Source organism: Eumetopias jubatus, unplaced genomic scaffold (genome assembly GCF_037043125.1).
Source record: "Eumetopias jubatus isolate StellerSeaLion01/CBP00866 unplaced genomic scaffold, mEumJub1_p1.0 scaffold_15, whole genome shotgun sequence".
NCBI lineage: Eukaryota > Metazoa > Chordata > Mammalia > Carnivora > Otariidae > Eumetopias > Eumetopias jubatus.
The window spans coordinates 16,684,351-16,701,639 of record NW_028274821.1 but is presented as its reverse complement, the minus strand read 5'-3'; the positions used below and the strand labels follow the sequence as shown (position 1 = coordinate 16,701,639).

At 41.3% G+C, this 17,289-nt stretch overlaps 1 protein-coding gene across 1 annotated transcript in view; it reads left to right on the top strand.

Moving 5' to 3' along the window:
* TRPM6 (transient receptor potential cation channel subfamily M member 6) overlaps positions 1–3,167 on the top strand; it is a 133,285-nt gene extending 130,118 nt beyond the window's left edge. The window contains exon 39 of the mRNA XM_088018731.1: positions 1,403–3,167. Within this exon, the coding sequence (XP_087874857.1) occupies positions 1,403–1,536 (134 nt within the window). The 3' untranslated portion in view covers positions 1,537–3,167. The remainder of the gene's footprint in view (positions 1–1,402) is intronic.
* The last annotated feature ends 14,122 nt before the right edge of the window (positions 3,168–17,289 follow it).

The following is a 17,289-nucleotide window of genomic DNA, read 5'->3' as shown; positions in this document are numbered from 1 at the left end:
ACTCACTGCTGCCATCCTTGAGCCCACGTTAGCTCTTCCGCATGATGAAGGTTGAGATCTTTTATTTACTTATTTATTTTTAACCCCATGATGGTGGGTTTTGAGTAACTCAGTATCCTCCATTTATAGGCTTAATTTTTGTTTTCAACACTTTAGTTAACACATTTAAGTGGAAATAAGGAATATCCTCATTTATTCAGACATTTGGTAATATGAATATTAAAAAAAGCTTAGGAAAACAACTGCAGGTGATTTTTCTTTGCTCTTGATTATGTTTTATCTCTTTTTTAATTTTTAATTTTTATTATTTTTTAAAGATTTTATTTATTTGACAGAGAGAGACGCAGTGAGAGAGGGAACACAAGCAGGGGGAGCGGGAGAGGGAGAAGCAGGCTTCCCGTGGAGCAGGGAGCCCGACATGGGGCTCGATCCCAGGACCCTGGGATCATGACGTGAGCCGAAGGCAGACGCTTAACCGACTGAGCCACCCAGGTGCCCCCCCCCCCTTTCTTTTTTTAAAGGAAAGGTGGTTTAGAATAGATATAAGAGCATGGAATCCGGAGCCAGATAGATTGAGCTCATATCCCAGTAATGCTTTTTACTAGCTCTGTGACTTTCAGCCTTGATTTTTCTTATCCATAAAGTGAGTATAATAGCACCTAGCTCATAAAATTGATGTGAGGATTGAAGTAATCTATGGATATGTTCAATAAATGTTGGTTATCAGTAAACTGTAATATGTATTAGTTTTATATCCAGATAATCCCCTTTTAACATTAAAAAGTAACATAAGGAATACATATTTAAGGTTAACAACTTTAATCAATACAGCACTAAACATAAAAAGCCCACCCTCCTCCCTAAGCTTCTCCCCAAAGGTTGTACCCCTATCAGTGTTCTCGTTTGATAATTTCCCTTTCAAATGGAAGAAGGGGGCTTTAGGGGGCATAGGATCCGATAACTGGATGAAACCTTCCTCGGCACTTCCAAACCTGAGGGACAACTTTGTCACAGAGCACTAACCCCTGAAATCTCATATCTACCTTTTTGGCTGAACTCCCTGATCCTGTACATCCATCCAGCAATGAAAACGCCCTGTTTTCAGGTTGGCCTCACTTACCTCCAGCCAGAGTGTGCTTTATGGGGCACTGCATGTGGGAATCCAGCCATCAAACCTTCCCCCACCCCTGCCCCGACAGCTGCACGGGGGAGTTAGGGTGACGCGAGGACTCTGGGGCAGGGGTTAGTCTGGACACAGTGGAGGGTTCGAGTTTCACGTATCTGCCACCTGAGGAAGCAGGGTCCTTTCTGAGCACTTGGCCAGACCTAACATTCAATTTGTCTGTGTGAACTCTACCTTCTTGAGGATCCCCTATAACTGTCCTCCTTGTTTTCCCTGCAGATTTAAAAAGAAATGACTATTCTCCTGGAAGGATAAATTCCACTTTGGGACTTGATAGCAAAATAGAACCAGCTGAGGGGCCTCCAGCAAGGGAAAGGGGTCGTAATTCTCCGGAAGACCTCACCCGCCTGTAAAAAGGGAAAGAGAAGCCAGAGGGCACCACCTCTTCCCCTCCTTTCCGAGGACTCTGGTAACAGAGATTGATTGGAGTACCAAAGGTGACAGCAGAGCCTCTGTCAGGATGGCCTGACCCCGCGCCCTCCCTGAGACACGCCTCTGAGCCTCGTGTCTCGCCCTGCCGAAGGACCTCACTGGTGTTGGATGAACGGGTTCTCCCAGATACCGACCTGTGTGTGTTTGTCCTCTTGTAGTTGGGTAGGAAGACACTCAGACGAGCCAGCTGGGAATACTGCTCCCTCATACCTCATTGCTTTAGCTGGTTGCTTAGAACCCTTGGAGCCGGATGGTGGGCACTGAAGAACCAGGGAGATTAATTTAATTTATTTTCTCACTGTGTGCACTGACTCGAGCCCCCACTGCTGTTCATTACCTCACCCACGTATTGTGTTTATGTATGTACATGTGTATAAATAAGGCATTTGACTTCCTCCTTCCCCGAGGTGCAGGGCTTTGAATAGCGACAACAAGGAAAACAATGGAATGGGGTGTCTTTGCACAGATTGGAGCACCCTCCTGCACGGTCTCGCCAGTGAAAAAGTTAGTGTCCTGGTGAAATCTAGATGGATTTGAGGTTTTTGTCAGCGAACCACATGATGCCTGGACATTTCAGTTTTCTCCGAAAGCAAGGACAAAGGAAATCTAAAGCAAATGCTCCTGCGTCCTTTTTAAATTCTTTTTCTTAAAGGGGACCAAGGGATAATGTGGAACTAGGAGTTGCCACGAAATATTTTCCCCTCCCTTAAGCTCAGGGGTACCATCAGTTAGAGTTGACTGAGCCAACCTCTAAAACGGGACTCCCTTTTCCAAAACTGTGTATATAATATTACAGGCTAAGTTACTCTGTCAGGTCCTCTGGGGGAAAGATGGGGTTTCTGACTGGAAATGTGCTCCGAAGGTGTTTGCTTCGTCCCAATGCAGAGGGCCAGTGGCTTAAAAGAGTGCCCTGGTGAGCATTTTAAGGATGGCCTGAGAACATGTAATCAGCTTCCAAGTCCCGAAGGAAGGCTCCCAGGACGCCTCACTGCCCAGAACCTTTGAGGGACCAGCCATCTCTCTTGTGCACTGGTCAGGGTCACCCCACCTCAGAACAAGCATACACTTTTCACACAAGGAGGGAATGGAGGGCTTGAAAAATGTCAACTCCTCTTTGTCTTCAGCCCTTACATGAGCTGGTTTGCTTTTTCACCGACATGCCTGCATTTCTAGATTATACTTCAGGGGAAATGTGGCCCAGGCACAGAGGGCTGCAGATTTAATTTGCCAAGGGTTGCGTCTGGTTCTTGTGTGAGTTGCAAAGGACTAATTTATACCCCTTGTACTTTGGTCTTGGGGGGTGGTGGTGGGCAGGACATTTGGGTGATTTCTTGATTGGCAATGGGGATAAAATGTTAATGCTTTTTTCAGGGCGTAACTGCTTTATCCTATTCTGCAAATCAATGAGGAATCTCTTGGTACTTCGGTGCTGTGTTGAACTGTGGAAAGAGCCAGTTTTACTGTCCAAGAGCCAAACTAAAGGCATTAATTGATTGGTCAAATATTTGTTACTTGGCCTGGAACTTGAAAACAAATGCCTTTTGACTTCAAATTTCTGTGTTGTGCTTCTTTCTTTCTTCCTCTTCTTTCCTTTTCCTTCTTTTCTTTCAGAAAAATCACCAGAATAATATATTAAAAAGACGAAGTGCTGGGCAGAGATCCCTGTGGGATTGCTTGTATGCAAATACCGATGTGACAGTCATGACTTTTGAGTGATTCATGACCACAGACGGGTGGGTATTCATTCATTCATTTGGTCAGTTTTATTCAACAGAGTTTTACCAAAGTGCTTTCTCTGTACTGTGTGAGTGATGAGGATGCAGTGAACAAAGCATTTCTTTGCCCTTAAAAAACCTTTATGTCTCGTGTTTCTTTCTGATTTTTTTCCCCCCCCTCTTGGGTACCAACTTTGGATTTCTGGTTAATACTAAAAAAAACTGACTTCTGGGAGAACGTTGGATCCAATGATATGTCCCATGCTTCATCTGCCAGGGGGCAGTAGGTTCCGACTGGGATAAGAGATTTAGAGCAAATAAGAAGACCTAGCTAGGGCTGATTTTAGGAACCACTCAGGAAAAATGAGCTGTACAATCCTTGCATGAGCACAAAGCCCCTCTCACGGATGGGATCTGACTCGGGGCATAGGAGAAGCAGCTGGGTTCGCAGGAGCCCTTCCTGAAGGCGTTCCTCTCGATGAGGCTGTATGTTCCTGGAGTGACTTCTGCCCCATGACATCTGAAAGCCTCTGACAGCTCTGGGGAATAAGATCAGATATAGTTTTGGGTGTTTCTCACCCTGTTATTATTTTCTGTGGCTTTGCAAAACAAGTTCTAGGTGATTAAGACTTCCCAAACAACCATTTACTGGATGTTTAAAAAATAATTTCATTTTCTTGGTGGCAGTTGTTTGTTAACTGTTTTAGAGGAGACGAACCACTGAGGTTCCAGAAGTCATGACACAGATGCCCCGGTCATAGTTCGTTGTCTTTCTCCATTAGTCAGCAGCATCTGGCACAAAACATGGCACATCATAAGCTTCCAACATTATTTGTCGAAAGAAATAATAAAACCTTCAAATGGTAATGGATTTCATTCACTAGGTAATAAATCAGATTTGCATTTTTAATCTAGAAGGGAACGATTACCAATTCCTTAAGACCCCACACAATTCTTTTGATCTCTCTCTGTTTTAATTTTCCAGGAAATAGCTTTTAACAACCTACACCTTGTCTATTGAATTCTCAACCAGTTCTTGCCCTTAACATTGTTGTGATACCAGAGTACGGTCCTTCTTACTGGTGACCGTTGAAATGAGATTATAACTTCCCAGAAACTGCCTAGAAATAATCATCACTTTATTACCTTTTGAAAAGAAGATTGATAGAAAAGTCATTTGAAAGATGGTTCATTACCATGCCCTAGTCTGATTTCTTTACTCACATCTCTCCAAAGCATGAGAAAGGGAGGATTATTCTCTGAGGTCGGAATTTGAAGGCTGTGTGTTTGCCTCTTTGAAGTCTTGGTATTTAATTTTCTGTAGTCATTTCTTGGGCAATTTTCTAAGAAACTAGTTGAAGCTAATTTATCATAAAGTTAAAGTCAAATGACAGAAAAGATTTTTTTCCCCTTAACAGTCTTTTATTCCACAGAGGTTAGCTTCTGAAGGAAAATGAGAGTTAAAATAGCATTTCAAATCTCCAGCCACATGGGTGGGTCCATAGAATAAAAAGCATTCTGGAAACCACACTGTTTTTTTTTTTTTTTTTTTTTTAATTTCGCACAGTTTTTATTTTGTGACTTTTCTTTCCAGACCATGATGTACAGATAAAATACATTTTTGTGAAATACCCTCCTAAAAATAATTAGTAAGTTGCTTAATGTTTCAAAGAGAGATTTTTAGTCCTCAAGGAGTAACAGACCTTGGTCTGTATCGTTGGCAGATTTTGGTATAACTTTATATAATTTGTTAAACCTTTCTCTTAACCCCCAACTCTGAAATGGAGATGAGATGTTTACCTTTTCAAACAAAGGTGAACAATAACGAGAGAGCATTTATAAAACCCTTTGAGAATCTCATTTAAGGCTTCTTGAGAGCATGGGCTCCAGTTCAATAAATACTAAGGGTTTTCATTTTTGATATTATGTGATCATTATTTAATGTTTACAGAGGATGCTCAGTGGACCTGTTTCAGTGTAAACACAAAAGTGGGCTCTGCTATTTCTCCGTTTCCAAGGGGAAAAAGCTCATTGCTCCCTTTTTGTTTTGAAGCTTAATTAAATAGCTGAAAACCAGGAAGTTCACCATTTCACGTGTCTCCTATTTATTTTGCTTTTCGATGTATTTAGGTTTATGCAGTGAATTTCTTTTGCCATCTTCGGCCCAAAAGAAAGGCTTCCAGAACAAGTAAAGCCCAAATCTGACACCGTGATTGGTGACGTTTTTGGGAATCAAAGGAGAGCAGGTTTAGAATCTTGATGTTTGTAAAGCTGGATGTTTTACAAAAATTTTAATTAATGGTGACTTAAATTTTGTCAGTATGGAGCTGTTTAGTAATAAGAAAATTTTGGCCTCTAGCTTGCCAGCATCTTTTAGCAACTACAGTTGACCGTTTAAAAATGTGGTTTGAATTGCATGGGTCCACTTATACGCAGATTGCTTATAGTATAGCACTATACATGTATTTTCCTTATGATTTTCATAATAATATTCTTTTCTCTAGTTTAGTTTACTGTAAAAATAGAGTTTATAATACATATAATGTTGAAAATAGCCGCTGTTTGACTGTTTATGTTATTGATAAGGCTTCCGGTCAAGAGTAGGCTATTAGTAATTAAGTTTTTGGGGAGTCCGAAGTTACGCATAGATTTCCAACTGCAAGGAGGGTTGGTGCCCCTAATCCCTGCCTTGTTCAAGGTCAACTGTAACCTCCTTTAGAATTCTTACCTTTCCAGTGATTTTTTTTTTGTGTGTGTGTGTGTGTGAACCTTTAGAAATCCCATTTGCTACATTAGTATCACCAAGTCCTCACAAGTATTATGATAGAAACCCTTTGGCTAATGACTGTCCAAATGCCTTTCCTTGGAGGTATTTGGGGGAATCATTATTGGCATCATGTGGTTGCATTTTGGCTTCCAGTGAATCTTTTTCTCTGTTTCCCTATGGGTCACCAACTAAGAGATTACAGAGCCTCAGGATGCTTTGGTAACCAGAAGAAGCTCTTGGTGTGTGTTACAGGCTGAAATGTGCCTCCCCTCCCTTCACCCCCAAATTCATGTGTTGAAATTCTAACCCCTAGTACCTCAGAATGTGACTGTATTTGGAGATAAGGTCTTCAAAGAGGTAATTAGGTTAAATAAGGTCATTAAGGTGGGCCCTGATACAGTATTATTGATGTTCTTATACGAAGAGAAGATTAGGACACAGACACACTCAGGAAAGATCACGTGAAGACACAGAGAGAAAGTGGCCACTTGCAAACCAAGGAGAGATCCCTCAGAGGAAACTGGACTTGGCGACACCTTCATCTTGGACTTCCAGCCTCCAGAACTGTGAGGGAATTAAGTCTTTTGGTTTAAGCCACCCAATCTGTGCTACTTCGCTTTGGCAGCCCTAGAAAACTATTATAGTTTATTGTCATATTTTGGAATTCTCTATTATCTTTGAAATTTTGTAGATAGGGACTTGGGGAGCCGAGATGCTGGTAACAACAGGGGAGGAGGAGGAGAAATGATTGTTGGGTGTATGCATCTGCGGGGGGTGAGGACAGGGAGTACTGTGGGTGGTAGTAGGGCTAGTGAAACGCTTTATTGAGAGAGTAGTAGAGGGTGGTGTGTTCTGGAAGATCACATGAATGTTGCAGATGAAAACAAACACGGGCTGGGCTTCATGAGGTTGGATGTTTGCTTACTGTTAAAGGGCTTCTGGGGATATCTTAGGGGATAGGGTGAGAAGAGAGGTGTAATCCTAAGTTCGGTGTATATCCTATTCAAGAAATATTTATGGAGTCTTACCATGTCTTATGCCTGACACTAAGGTTAGACTTACTAGGTAAGACCGATTTCTGTCTTCAAGGGTCTCCAGGACAAATAAGGAATTTACAGTATTCCTTCCTGTAAATTTACAGTGCTGATCATCATTGCCCAGCAGTAATAACAATTAGAATGGTAACTTTTTAATATCTTTTTTATAGGCAACATGTATTGAGCACTCATTATGTTTTAGACATTGTGCTAAATGTACACTACACGTAATTTCATTTATCTGAACAGCAACCTGATGGCTATGTTCATTATAAAGATTTGAAAATGCTGGTTATAAGTTAAGTAACTTGATTAAATCAGCTACCCAGGGGGGAGCTAGGAGTTAAAGCTAGATCAAATCAGTAACATAGAAGGCTAGACAATACTAGCCAGCGCACTTAGAATTACTATAGCATGCCTGACAACTGTAAAATGCTTATGAAGGAAAATTGAAGATAACACAAAGAAATGGAAAAACATTCCATGCTCATGGATTGGAAGAACAAATATTGTTAAAATGTGTATACTACCCAAGGCAATTTACACATCGAATGCAATCCCTATCAAAATACCACCAGGATTTTTCACAGAGCTGGAACACACAATCCTAAAATTTGTATGGAACCACAAAAGACCCTGAATAGCCAAAGCAATGTTGAAAAAGAAAAGCAGAGCTGGAAGCATCACAATTCCGGGCTTCAAGTTATATTACAAAGCTGTAGTGAGGAAGACAGTATGGTACTGGCACAAAAACAGACACACACGTCAATGGAACAAAACAGAAAACCTAGAAATGGAGCCACAGCTCTACGGTCAACTAATCTCCGACAAAGCAGGAAAGACTCTCCAACAGAGAAAAGACAGTCTCTTCAACAAGTGGTATAGGGAAAACTGGACAGCTACATGCAGAGAATGAAAATGGACCACTTTCTCACACCATATACAAAAATAAATTCAAAATGGATGGAAGATGTAAATGTGAGACAGGAAACCATCAAAATCCTAGAGGAGAAAATAGGCAGCAACCTCTTTGACCTCAGCCATAGCTACTTCTTACTAGACATGTTTCCTGAGGCAAGGGAAACAAAAGTAAAAATGAACTATTGGGACTTCATCAAGATAAAAGTTTTTGCACAGCAAAGGAAACAGTCAACAAAACTAAAAGGCAGCCTTTGGGATGGGAGAAGATATTTGCAAATGACATACCTGATAAACGGTTAATATCCAAAATCCATACAGAACTTATAAAACTCAGCGGCCAAAAAACATTTTGCCCATTAAGAAATGGGCAAAAGACATGAATAGACATTTTTCCGAAGAAGACATACAGATAGCTGACACATGAAAAGATACTCAACATCACTCATCATCAGGGAAATACAAATCAAAGCTACAATGAGATACCACCTCACACCTATCAGAAGGGCTAAAATTAACAACACGGGAAACAACAGATGTTGATGAGGATGGGGAACAAAGGGAACCCTCTTAACACTGTTGGTGGGAATGCAAACTGGCGCAGCTACTCTGGTGAACAGTATGGAGGGTCCTCAAAAAGTTAAAAATAGAAGTACCCTATGATCCAGCAATTGCACTACTAGGTATTTACCCAAAGAATACAAAAACACTGATTGGATAGGATACACGCACTCCGATTTTTATAGCAGCATTATCAACAATAGCCATATTAGGGAAAGAGCCCAAATGTCCATCGATTGATAAATAGATAAATAAGATGTGATCTATATAACTATATATATCTAATAGAATATTACTCAGCCATAAAAAGAACAAAATCTTGCCATTTGCAACAGTGTGGATAGAGCTAGATAGTATTATGCTAAGTGAAACAAGTCAGTCAAAGACAAATACTATATGATTTCATTCATATGTGGAATTTAAGAAACAAAACAGATGAACATAACGGGGAAAAGAAGAGGCAAACCATAAAATAGAATCTTAACAATAGAGAACAAACAGGGTTACTGGAGGGGAGGTGGGTAGAAAGATGGGTTAAATGGGTGATGGGTCTTAAGGGCATTGGTGTGATGAGCACTGGGTGTTGTATGTAAGTGACGAATCATAAATTCTACACCTGAAACTTAAAAAAAAAAAATTACTAGAGCATACATTCCTGAACAGGTTGAAATGCAGATTTGAAAGTCAGGACCTAACTTAGGCCACCAGATGAGAAAATCCAAACTGGCATCTGTGGAATGTTATCTTGTGTCCTCCACATCTGTCAATATCAAGGGAATCTTTCCTGCATGGTTAATGGCCATTTATAGACTATGTGAGTCCGTGGTAAAGCCACTCCCTTTTGACATCATCACAAGGTAAGTGCAAAAGGATGAGTGGGTTCTCTTGAGTCCGGCATTGTGTCTGCCAGTGAAATTTTCTGCCTCTACTGTACTCTTTCTCTCTCTTCTTCTTCTTCTTTTTTTTTTTTTTGCCTCCCTAGACAATTAGATTTTTTTTTTTTTTGTCAGTACAACACCAACTATTGGATAACATCTAGTGACATTCCAGTTTATCACCTTATAGTGAAAAGTAGAATCTATGCAAACTATAAAAACTTAATCAGCCTGACCATCACACTTGGAGGCCTTGCAAGATGGATTATAATCAGAGGGTTGCTTGAAGTGCATGGAATCAGAACAAAGAGAGTTAGATAAATCAAATATTTAATGGTGTTGGGCTAAGACATCCTGTTTCATCCCATCTTCTCCAGAGGGATGGGCCTGCTAGGGGGAGTGGAATACCAAAGCCTACAAAACTGCAGACTGATTACAAAGGATGCAACAGAATTTCAATTGATGATCGGCCTTAAGAAATGTGGGCCATATGAGAAAATATTTCTTTTCTTCTCTTCCATTCTTTCTTCCTCCCCTCCCCTCCTTTCCTCTCCCCTCCCACATTTTCCTTTCTCTGACTATTTATGTTACATCTTTTTACACTACATTGACTGCAAATGTAGACCAAGAAACATTAATTTTACAAGTGAGGTACCAATTTTTCCAGAAATGTAGAATTAGAAAATGTGATAGCTACAAAGATAGATGAAAGTAATAAGATCCAAAGAAATTGTGCTTCATCCAAAGTTAATGTAACTATGGTCAGAGGAAGGACTAGAACTCAGGCCTTCTAAGTCATCATCATTTAGCTTAATAATGACCGAATTTGTGCTAAGGCAAATAGTGTTCTCTTGTTGTATTAAAACCTTTCTCTGTTTTCCTGGAAAATACTCAGATGTTTCTGTGACTAAGTTTTGAACTTGGAAATCTTTATATGGCTGTCATTAAGATGAGTCAAATGAGATTTAATCGTCTGTGCTTTTCAGTAAGGATAATACATTAGCTATGTGATTTCAGAATTCTAGTTGCAAAGTGATATTGCAAATTAATGATTTTTAGCAATTCTCCTTATTTGTATGTGTGTATGTGTGTTTGTGTAAGTGGAAAGTAGCTATTTGAATACCAGACGTGGGTAACCATTGAGGATGCTAAGTGAAAAGATTCTTTAAGACTTGGATTTCAACGAGTCTGTCAAATATTCATTTATTGAGGATGATTTATGATCATTTCCTATTACCATAAAAAGCCTCTTAGGCCTGTGGCATGCCTTGAGTTTTCCCAGGATGGGTTACGGAGAATGGTAGAAAATTCTCTAGACTTTGGAGCCAGTGGACTTAGGTTTGAACTGAAGCTTTAGCACTGAATAGTTTGTGACCTTAGGCAACTCGTTGAATTTCTCTGAACCTTTATTATCTGAATATGGCAGGATAATCTGGTAATATACTGACCTGTGTTTCTTGCTGTTTTCTATCCCAAGAGGATAGGTGGATGTACTTGCCCCAGGGCACCGATGGCTTACTGCAGAAGTTGCAAGGTCCCAATATGACAACCTCTCACTAAGATTTCTGGAAAATTGATGGGGGCTGGAACTTGGAGTTGATGAGGCAGAGGAAATCTACCCAGGAAAAAGAAGAGGGATTCATTCCTGGAGATAGGAAAGATGGTGGTTTTTTCAGTGAGGGGTGTAGGACTTGTGAAAGGGCTAGTTCATGGATATCAGGAGGACAGACTAAGAGCTATGGCCTGAGAAGTCACGGGGAGCAATACATGTCCAGGCTAGTCATGGATCAAATGGAGCCTCTTGCCTCTCAGTGAATCACGTGGGCTGGGACCATGGGCCTGATGGCCTACAGGTTAGAAGCCCTTCCCTCTTTTCTAAGTGCCCAGTAAACTACCTCTGTTAGTACGTATTTTATAATTGCAAAATATGACTGTGAGATTGACTCTTGCCATTTTAGAGAGGGACTTCTTTTCCAGATTTAGAAAAATAAGGAAATGTGCCATTTCTTGTACCTGAGCATTGTGGAGAACATTATCTCTGCAACCTAAACTCTACCAAGCAGGATTATTCTGAGAATTAAAGATAATGTACATAGAGCACTTAGGACAGTGTCTGGCACAAAATAGGCATGCTGAGAATTATTAATAATTATTATTTAAGACATTTTTATTTCCTCATCAAAACAACCTCCAACCCAAGATTGGTGGAGCTGGAGCTGCTTTCTCTCTTTTTAAAAAATAGACTTTTTTAGAACAATTTTAGGTTCACAGAAAAGTTGAACAAAAGGTACAGAGATTTCCCATATACTCCTTGCCCTAATACATGCAGAACCTCCTCCATCTGCTTCTCTTTTCAAGCAGAAGATATGATAGTTCATGAGATTGATTCTAGAATGCCAAAATTGAAAGAGTCCTGTATCAGGGAAATCTAGGCAACAACAGTAAACACAAAAATGTGGTGACTTAATACAATAGACATTTATTTTTTGCTTACTTAATAGTCAAGGGCCCAGGCTGACAGTGGTTCTTCCATATTTAACAGATGGATCCCAAGATTGCCCTTGGGTATCCACAGCACAGGTGCCAGAAGGGGAGAAGAACATGGAGGAGACACGTGGGAGGTTTTATGGGCCATCCCTAGAAGTGAAACACATCCTTTTGTTCACACCCTTGGCTAGAACTCAGTCAATCACAGGGTCATGCCTACCTGCAAAAAAGGCTAAGAAATGCAGTCTAGCAATATATCTAAGAAAAAGACAAACAGGAATGTGATGAATAACTAGAAATCTCTGCCAAATTAGGGATTATCTAGTCTGGTTCAATTCCTCATTTGATTGAGTGTGGCTATTAAGATGGAATGTTTTTTGGTATGGTTTTGGAGAGTGGATTTTTTTTTTTCCTTCTTCAGAGATCTTTAATTAAAAATTCTCCTTATTTAGGACGGGACACACTTTTGACTAACTCCCCATATCTAACACCGGGCATCTTCAAAATATCAGATATACTCCTTTTTATTTTCCCATAATTCATTTATAATGGCAAAAATCTATTGGACACAAGAAGTAAAATCTAATTAGAACAAGAGTAGGCTTTATCGAGCACTGTTAGTTTGGTGACAGCTATAAAATATGTCCATTATAACTTTCCTTTCACTGCTTGAACCCCACCCATTTTCCCCCTTACTGTCCCTCTAAGCATCATGTGAAATCAAACATATCTTACCCTCATTTCTAAACTGCATACAACCAGCTAGCAGGCATATAAGCAGTGAGGTAAGAGTAGAAATTTACATAAGGAGCCTATTAATATACTATACAAATGAGGGTCCTGTGGAGAATGTTAATTCATTTCTTACACCAAATGGCCATGATCACTATAAATTTTTATCATGGCAAGAACTAAGATGGAGGTGGAAAACTTGAATGTACACAAGAGATGGGAATTGACTACATTTTATGAAGAGAGTTAATTATTGTGTACCTTTCCCACAAAGTAGAAGACCTTAAAGGGTGCTTTGATTTTAAAGCTTGGGTGCATATGCTTGAAAATAATTTTTAAGAATCATCTTGGATCATTTCTTGAAGGGCAGTGGGTGGGAGAATAGGAGCATTTGAATAAAATACTTCAGTTAAAAAAAAATTAAAAGTGAGGACATTTCTAGAATACTTTTGTGAAAATTTATGATCTCTTTTTTAAGCTGCCTAAGAACCATGGCTGAAAGAGCGTATGTAGACTAGACTAGATCTTTTTGATCTTTTTGTAACCCCCCCCTCCCCAGTGGCTGCTCAATTACTTTATTGGTTGAGTCATTAATTTATTGATTTAACTAAGATTCATTAAGTGCCTAGCATTTGCCGGGCACTGTGCCAAGATCAGCAAGGTGGGTACTCACAGGTCCGTGGTAAGAAAGACATGTTTAAAAACCTCACTGCACCACAAGCTACAATTGAGCCATTGGCAAAATGCTTTTGGAGTCAAGTGAAGGAGGGACTCCCTGACTCGACAAGGAAGGGAGGGCTTTACAGAGAATGGTAAGAATTTTAGCTGGAGAAGGGAATGGCAGCCAGAAGAAATGTTTGGGGACTGATGAGTACACGGGTGGCTATTCCTTTATCATGGAATAAAGTAGGAGGTGGCAAGACGCGAAGGTGAGGAGAGGGGAGAAATTTGTTAAAAGCCTTTCATGTAATTTTAAGGAATTAAGTTTTACCACGCTGGCTAGGGAAGTTAGGAACTGTTCTCAACACAGTTGATACTGGGTTAACTAATTAATTAACGATCCACTGAGTATAAACTGCTTGGCCTTAGTAGTACAACACTGAGTATAATGTAGACTCTGCCCTTAAGGAACTTGCAGTTTGGTGAGCGATGACAACCAGTAGAGATGACTCTAGGGGTTTTTTGGGAAGGGCTTTAACTGCTCATGCCGTCAACCCCTTCCAAATTTACTTCATATCACCATTAACTCTGTTTTACGTGGCTGATAGAAGTTTTCTCAATCTCCTGTCAAGGGCATTTTTGGAAAATACTGCTATTTTATTGACCTACAGCATAAAACTGATTTGAAAACAATGTCCTTAAGAAACAAGCAAGAAAAGATCCCTAGTCTCTTTTGATCAGATTGCTCTTTCTCCGTACCTGCCCCGCCTAGGAAGTCTGGAGCAGCCAACAATGACAGGCTTTACTGTATACAAGGGGCTCTCCTAGGTGTGTACTGAGGGATACACAGAACCAAATCAATTGTTATAGCACAGGGGCGAGAGAGGGCAGGTGTGTGCAGAAGCTCTCCTGTGGGCGCCTACTGTTCATGGCAAGGGGAGGCTTACTGGAGGGGCTCAAACTTGCACTGAGTCCTGGGAAATGAGAAGACTGGGGAAGTAGGGGGAGAGCGTGTCCAGCAGAGGGCATGCCAGGGAACGGGAGCATCAGTGTTTTGGACCAACTGCTGTGGTTGCTTTGTGGAGAAGAGATTGGAGGTTGAGGGTGGGAGAATGATGTGGTCACCTTGACAAATGAAAGGTTTTGAAGAAAGGCTCATTTGACCAAGATCTATTCCTTAGATACAATTATTTAAGTGAGATGCGTGGGGACAGGGACAGGGGTGGGGAAAGAAGCCCACTTTTATTGACGCAGCCTCGCTGTCCCATAAATTCATTCTCTCGCTCCAAGAAATCTCATAAAACCATGAACATCAGGGCACCTAGGTGGCGCAGTCTGTTGAGCGTCTGACTCTTGGTTTCATGATCTCATGGTTGGGAGATCAGGCCCCGCGTCCGGCTCTGCTTTCAGCCCAGAGTTGGCTTGAGATTCTCTCTCCCTCTCCCTCTGCCCCTCCTACTCATGCTGTCTCTCAAGTAAATAAAATCTTTAAAAGCAAAAACAAACACACAAAAACATTAGGGCCCCAGTATAAACTGCCAAAGATTTCTTTGCCGTAGTCTGCTTTTCAAGGTTGTGGCATGTCTTTCATGATCTGTGTGTCCTGGTCTGAGAAGTTGAATGTTGCATATTTGAGCCTAGTTAGTATTCCTCAGACTAAGAGGACCAACTGGTTTAGTAAGAGACCAGTGTCATTGTACCTCAGGGTCTTAACTTGGGGACTCAAGAGAAGCTTCCTGAGAAAAATAAAAATAACTGAAGATATCCGTGACTCTAAACAATGGAAACTGGCCTTGCCCCATTTCATTTTTAGAGAAAGCAATGAAAGCAGAGGGTTAAAGCCTCTAGCAGGGAAGTAGCATTTCAGCTGACCAGAGAGGGTTTCTCCACATGCCATGGACCGACCATTGGTCCTCCTCACTGGGGCCATCGGCTACACGCTCTCTAGGAGCGGGGGGTATCTCCTGATGCATGCTCTCTGGTCACAGTGTGGTCTAAGCTTTCTTTACCAAGGCAAGATGAGAGCAGGAGTTTACTGAAAGGAATAAAAAGAGATGCAGTGAACTATTTTTACTTTAGCATCAACTTTCCCAACTGTGGCCATTTCAAAATGCCCTAATCTGGCACTGGCTTCCAGTAATATCTCTTTTCCTACCACTGTTCACTGATTGACTGTATCAAACCTTTGTGGGCCTTGTGCCTGAGCCTTGAGTCTCTGACTCTTGCCTCCGTTGAAAGCAATTCTTATATCATGAGAAAATTTTTACTGACGTATCTGACTTCTGCAGAGGAAGTATTTCGTGAGATTTTGGAGAATTAGCTGAAAATTCCACTGGCCTCTGGGCGAGGGAGTATTCTACTCCCCAGGCCTTCCCTCATGGCCACCTGCCTCTGGGAAGGCTACTTTGCCCCTCTTTTCTGGGGGGTAGGAGACCAGATAAATCAGCAATACCAGTGGCTCAGGTCCCTGTCTTCTGACGCACAGAACACCCATGCCTTCTTTTCTTATTTTTGGCCTCACTCAGGTACAGTTACCTCCCGCATGTCCAGCCAGATCAAGGCACTCACCCTAGCCTCCACACTGAGCCTTCCAGCCCCAGCACGGACTTCTTGAACTTGTGGTCCCAAGAGCGGGATGGATTAGCGCTCAGGGCTCCCACGCTGACTCTCTCAAAGCTTTCCTCCGCACATCTCCATTATGTGAACAGCTCTGTTAACCAAACCTATTATCTTTCCCCCTTGGTTTCAAGTTGAGAAAGGGAAAGCAACTTCTTTAATGGCCCACAGATTGATGATTAACATTTTACATGTCCCTGCTGCTAAGTAAAAGAACTGCTTTGTGGACAGTGAAAACGCCTCGGAGAAAGAAGCAGAAGTCAGCTTGGTTTATTAAGTTGTGCTGCTTCATTAATCACAATCTTTTTTTTTATGGCAGTACTTAAAGGCCCATCCATTGTACTTCTCGGGAATGGGGGAGATCAAAACCAAGTGCTTTTAGTGCACCTTTGACATCTGGCATAGCAGCCGGCTATCTGTGAGATTGCTCTCAAGCAGTGTGGGGAACTGCGTTGACTGGGACCGTGCTGGCCCTTCTGATTTAAGCTACTGCAGAGGGCAATGAATTACCTTAAAGGAGCTCCACTGCCGAACTCCCAAGTTTTATGCCGGACCCCTGCCAGCTTCCCCGCTTTATGAGTATGAACAATCAGACAATTGAACTGATTTGACTTTGCCACTCCCGGAGTTTCATCGCCGCGAACCTGGGGATGTTATGATGGCAAAATGCCACGCTCAGTGCTGCCCTGACTCGCAGCAATGCCCGCTGCCCGTTCAAGTAGGGCGCCTGTTCTTGTTAGCTAGAAAACTCTTCTGATTTGCAGGAAGGGGGGGAAATAGATCCCATGCAATCAGAATAACTCAACTCTGAATGTTATTTTCATTTAACACTGTGGAACTAGGCAGTGTCCCAGTTTTTTTTTTTTTTTTTTTAATGGTAAACTCATTAAAAGGCAGGGTTCTCTAGCAAGGAGGCTTATAGCTCTGGTAGGGAAGGCACCTGCCAAGTCCTGATGCAGATTTGCGCACACACACACACACACACACACACACACACGCATAGAAACTTACGTACATAACACATACCCACCTACCTACTCCACAGGCTGACTCAGGCTTAACTTAGTATTGCCAAAAAAGGGCATCCTGTCCAGTCATAATCTGAAAATGGGTAATATGCAATGTTTAAAACTCATGTCAGTACATACTCATTCTAGCTCTTTGTGTGAAACTGAAGACAAGTGCTAAGGTTTAGTTATGGTACACCACCTGTGTCAGAGAACATATTTACTCTCAGGATTTATTACATGTAAATTTCCTCTTTTATCTTTTGAAAGTGTTATTGTATATGGAAGAACAGTCTAAT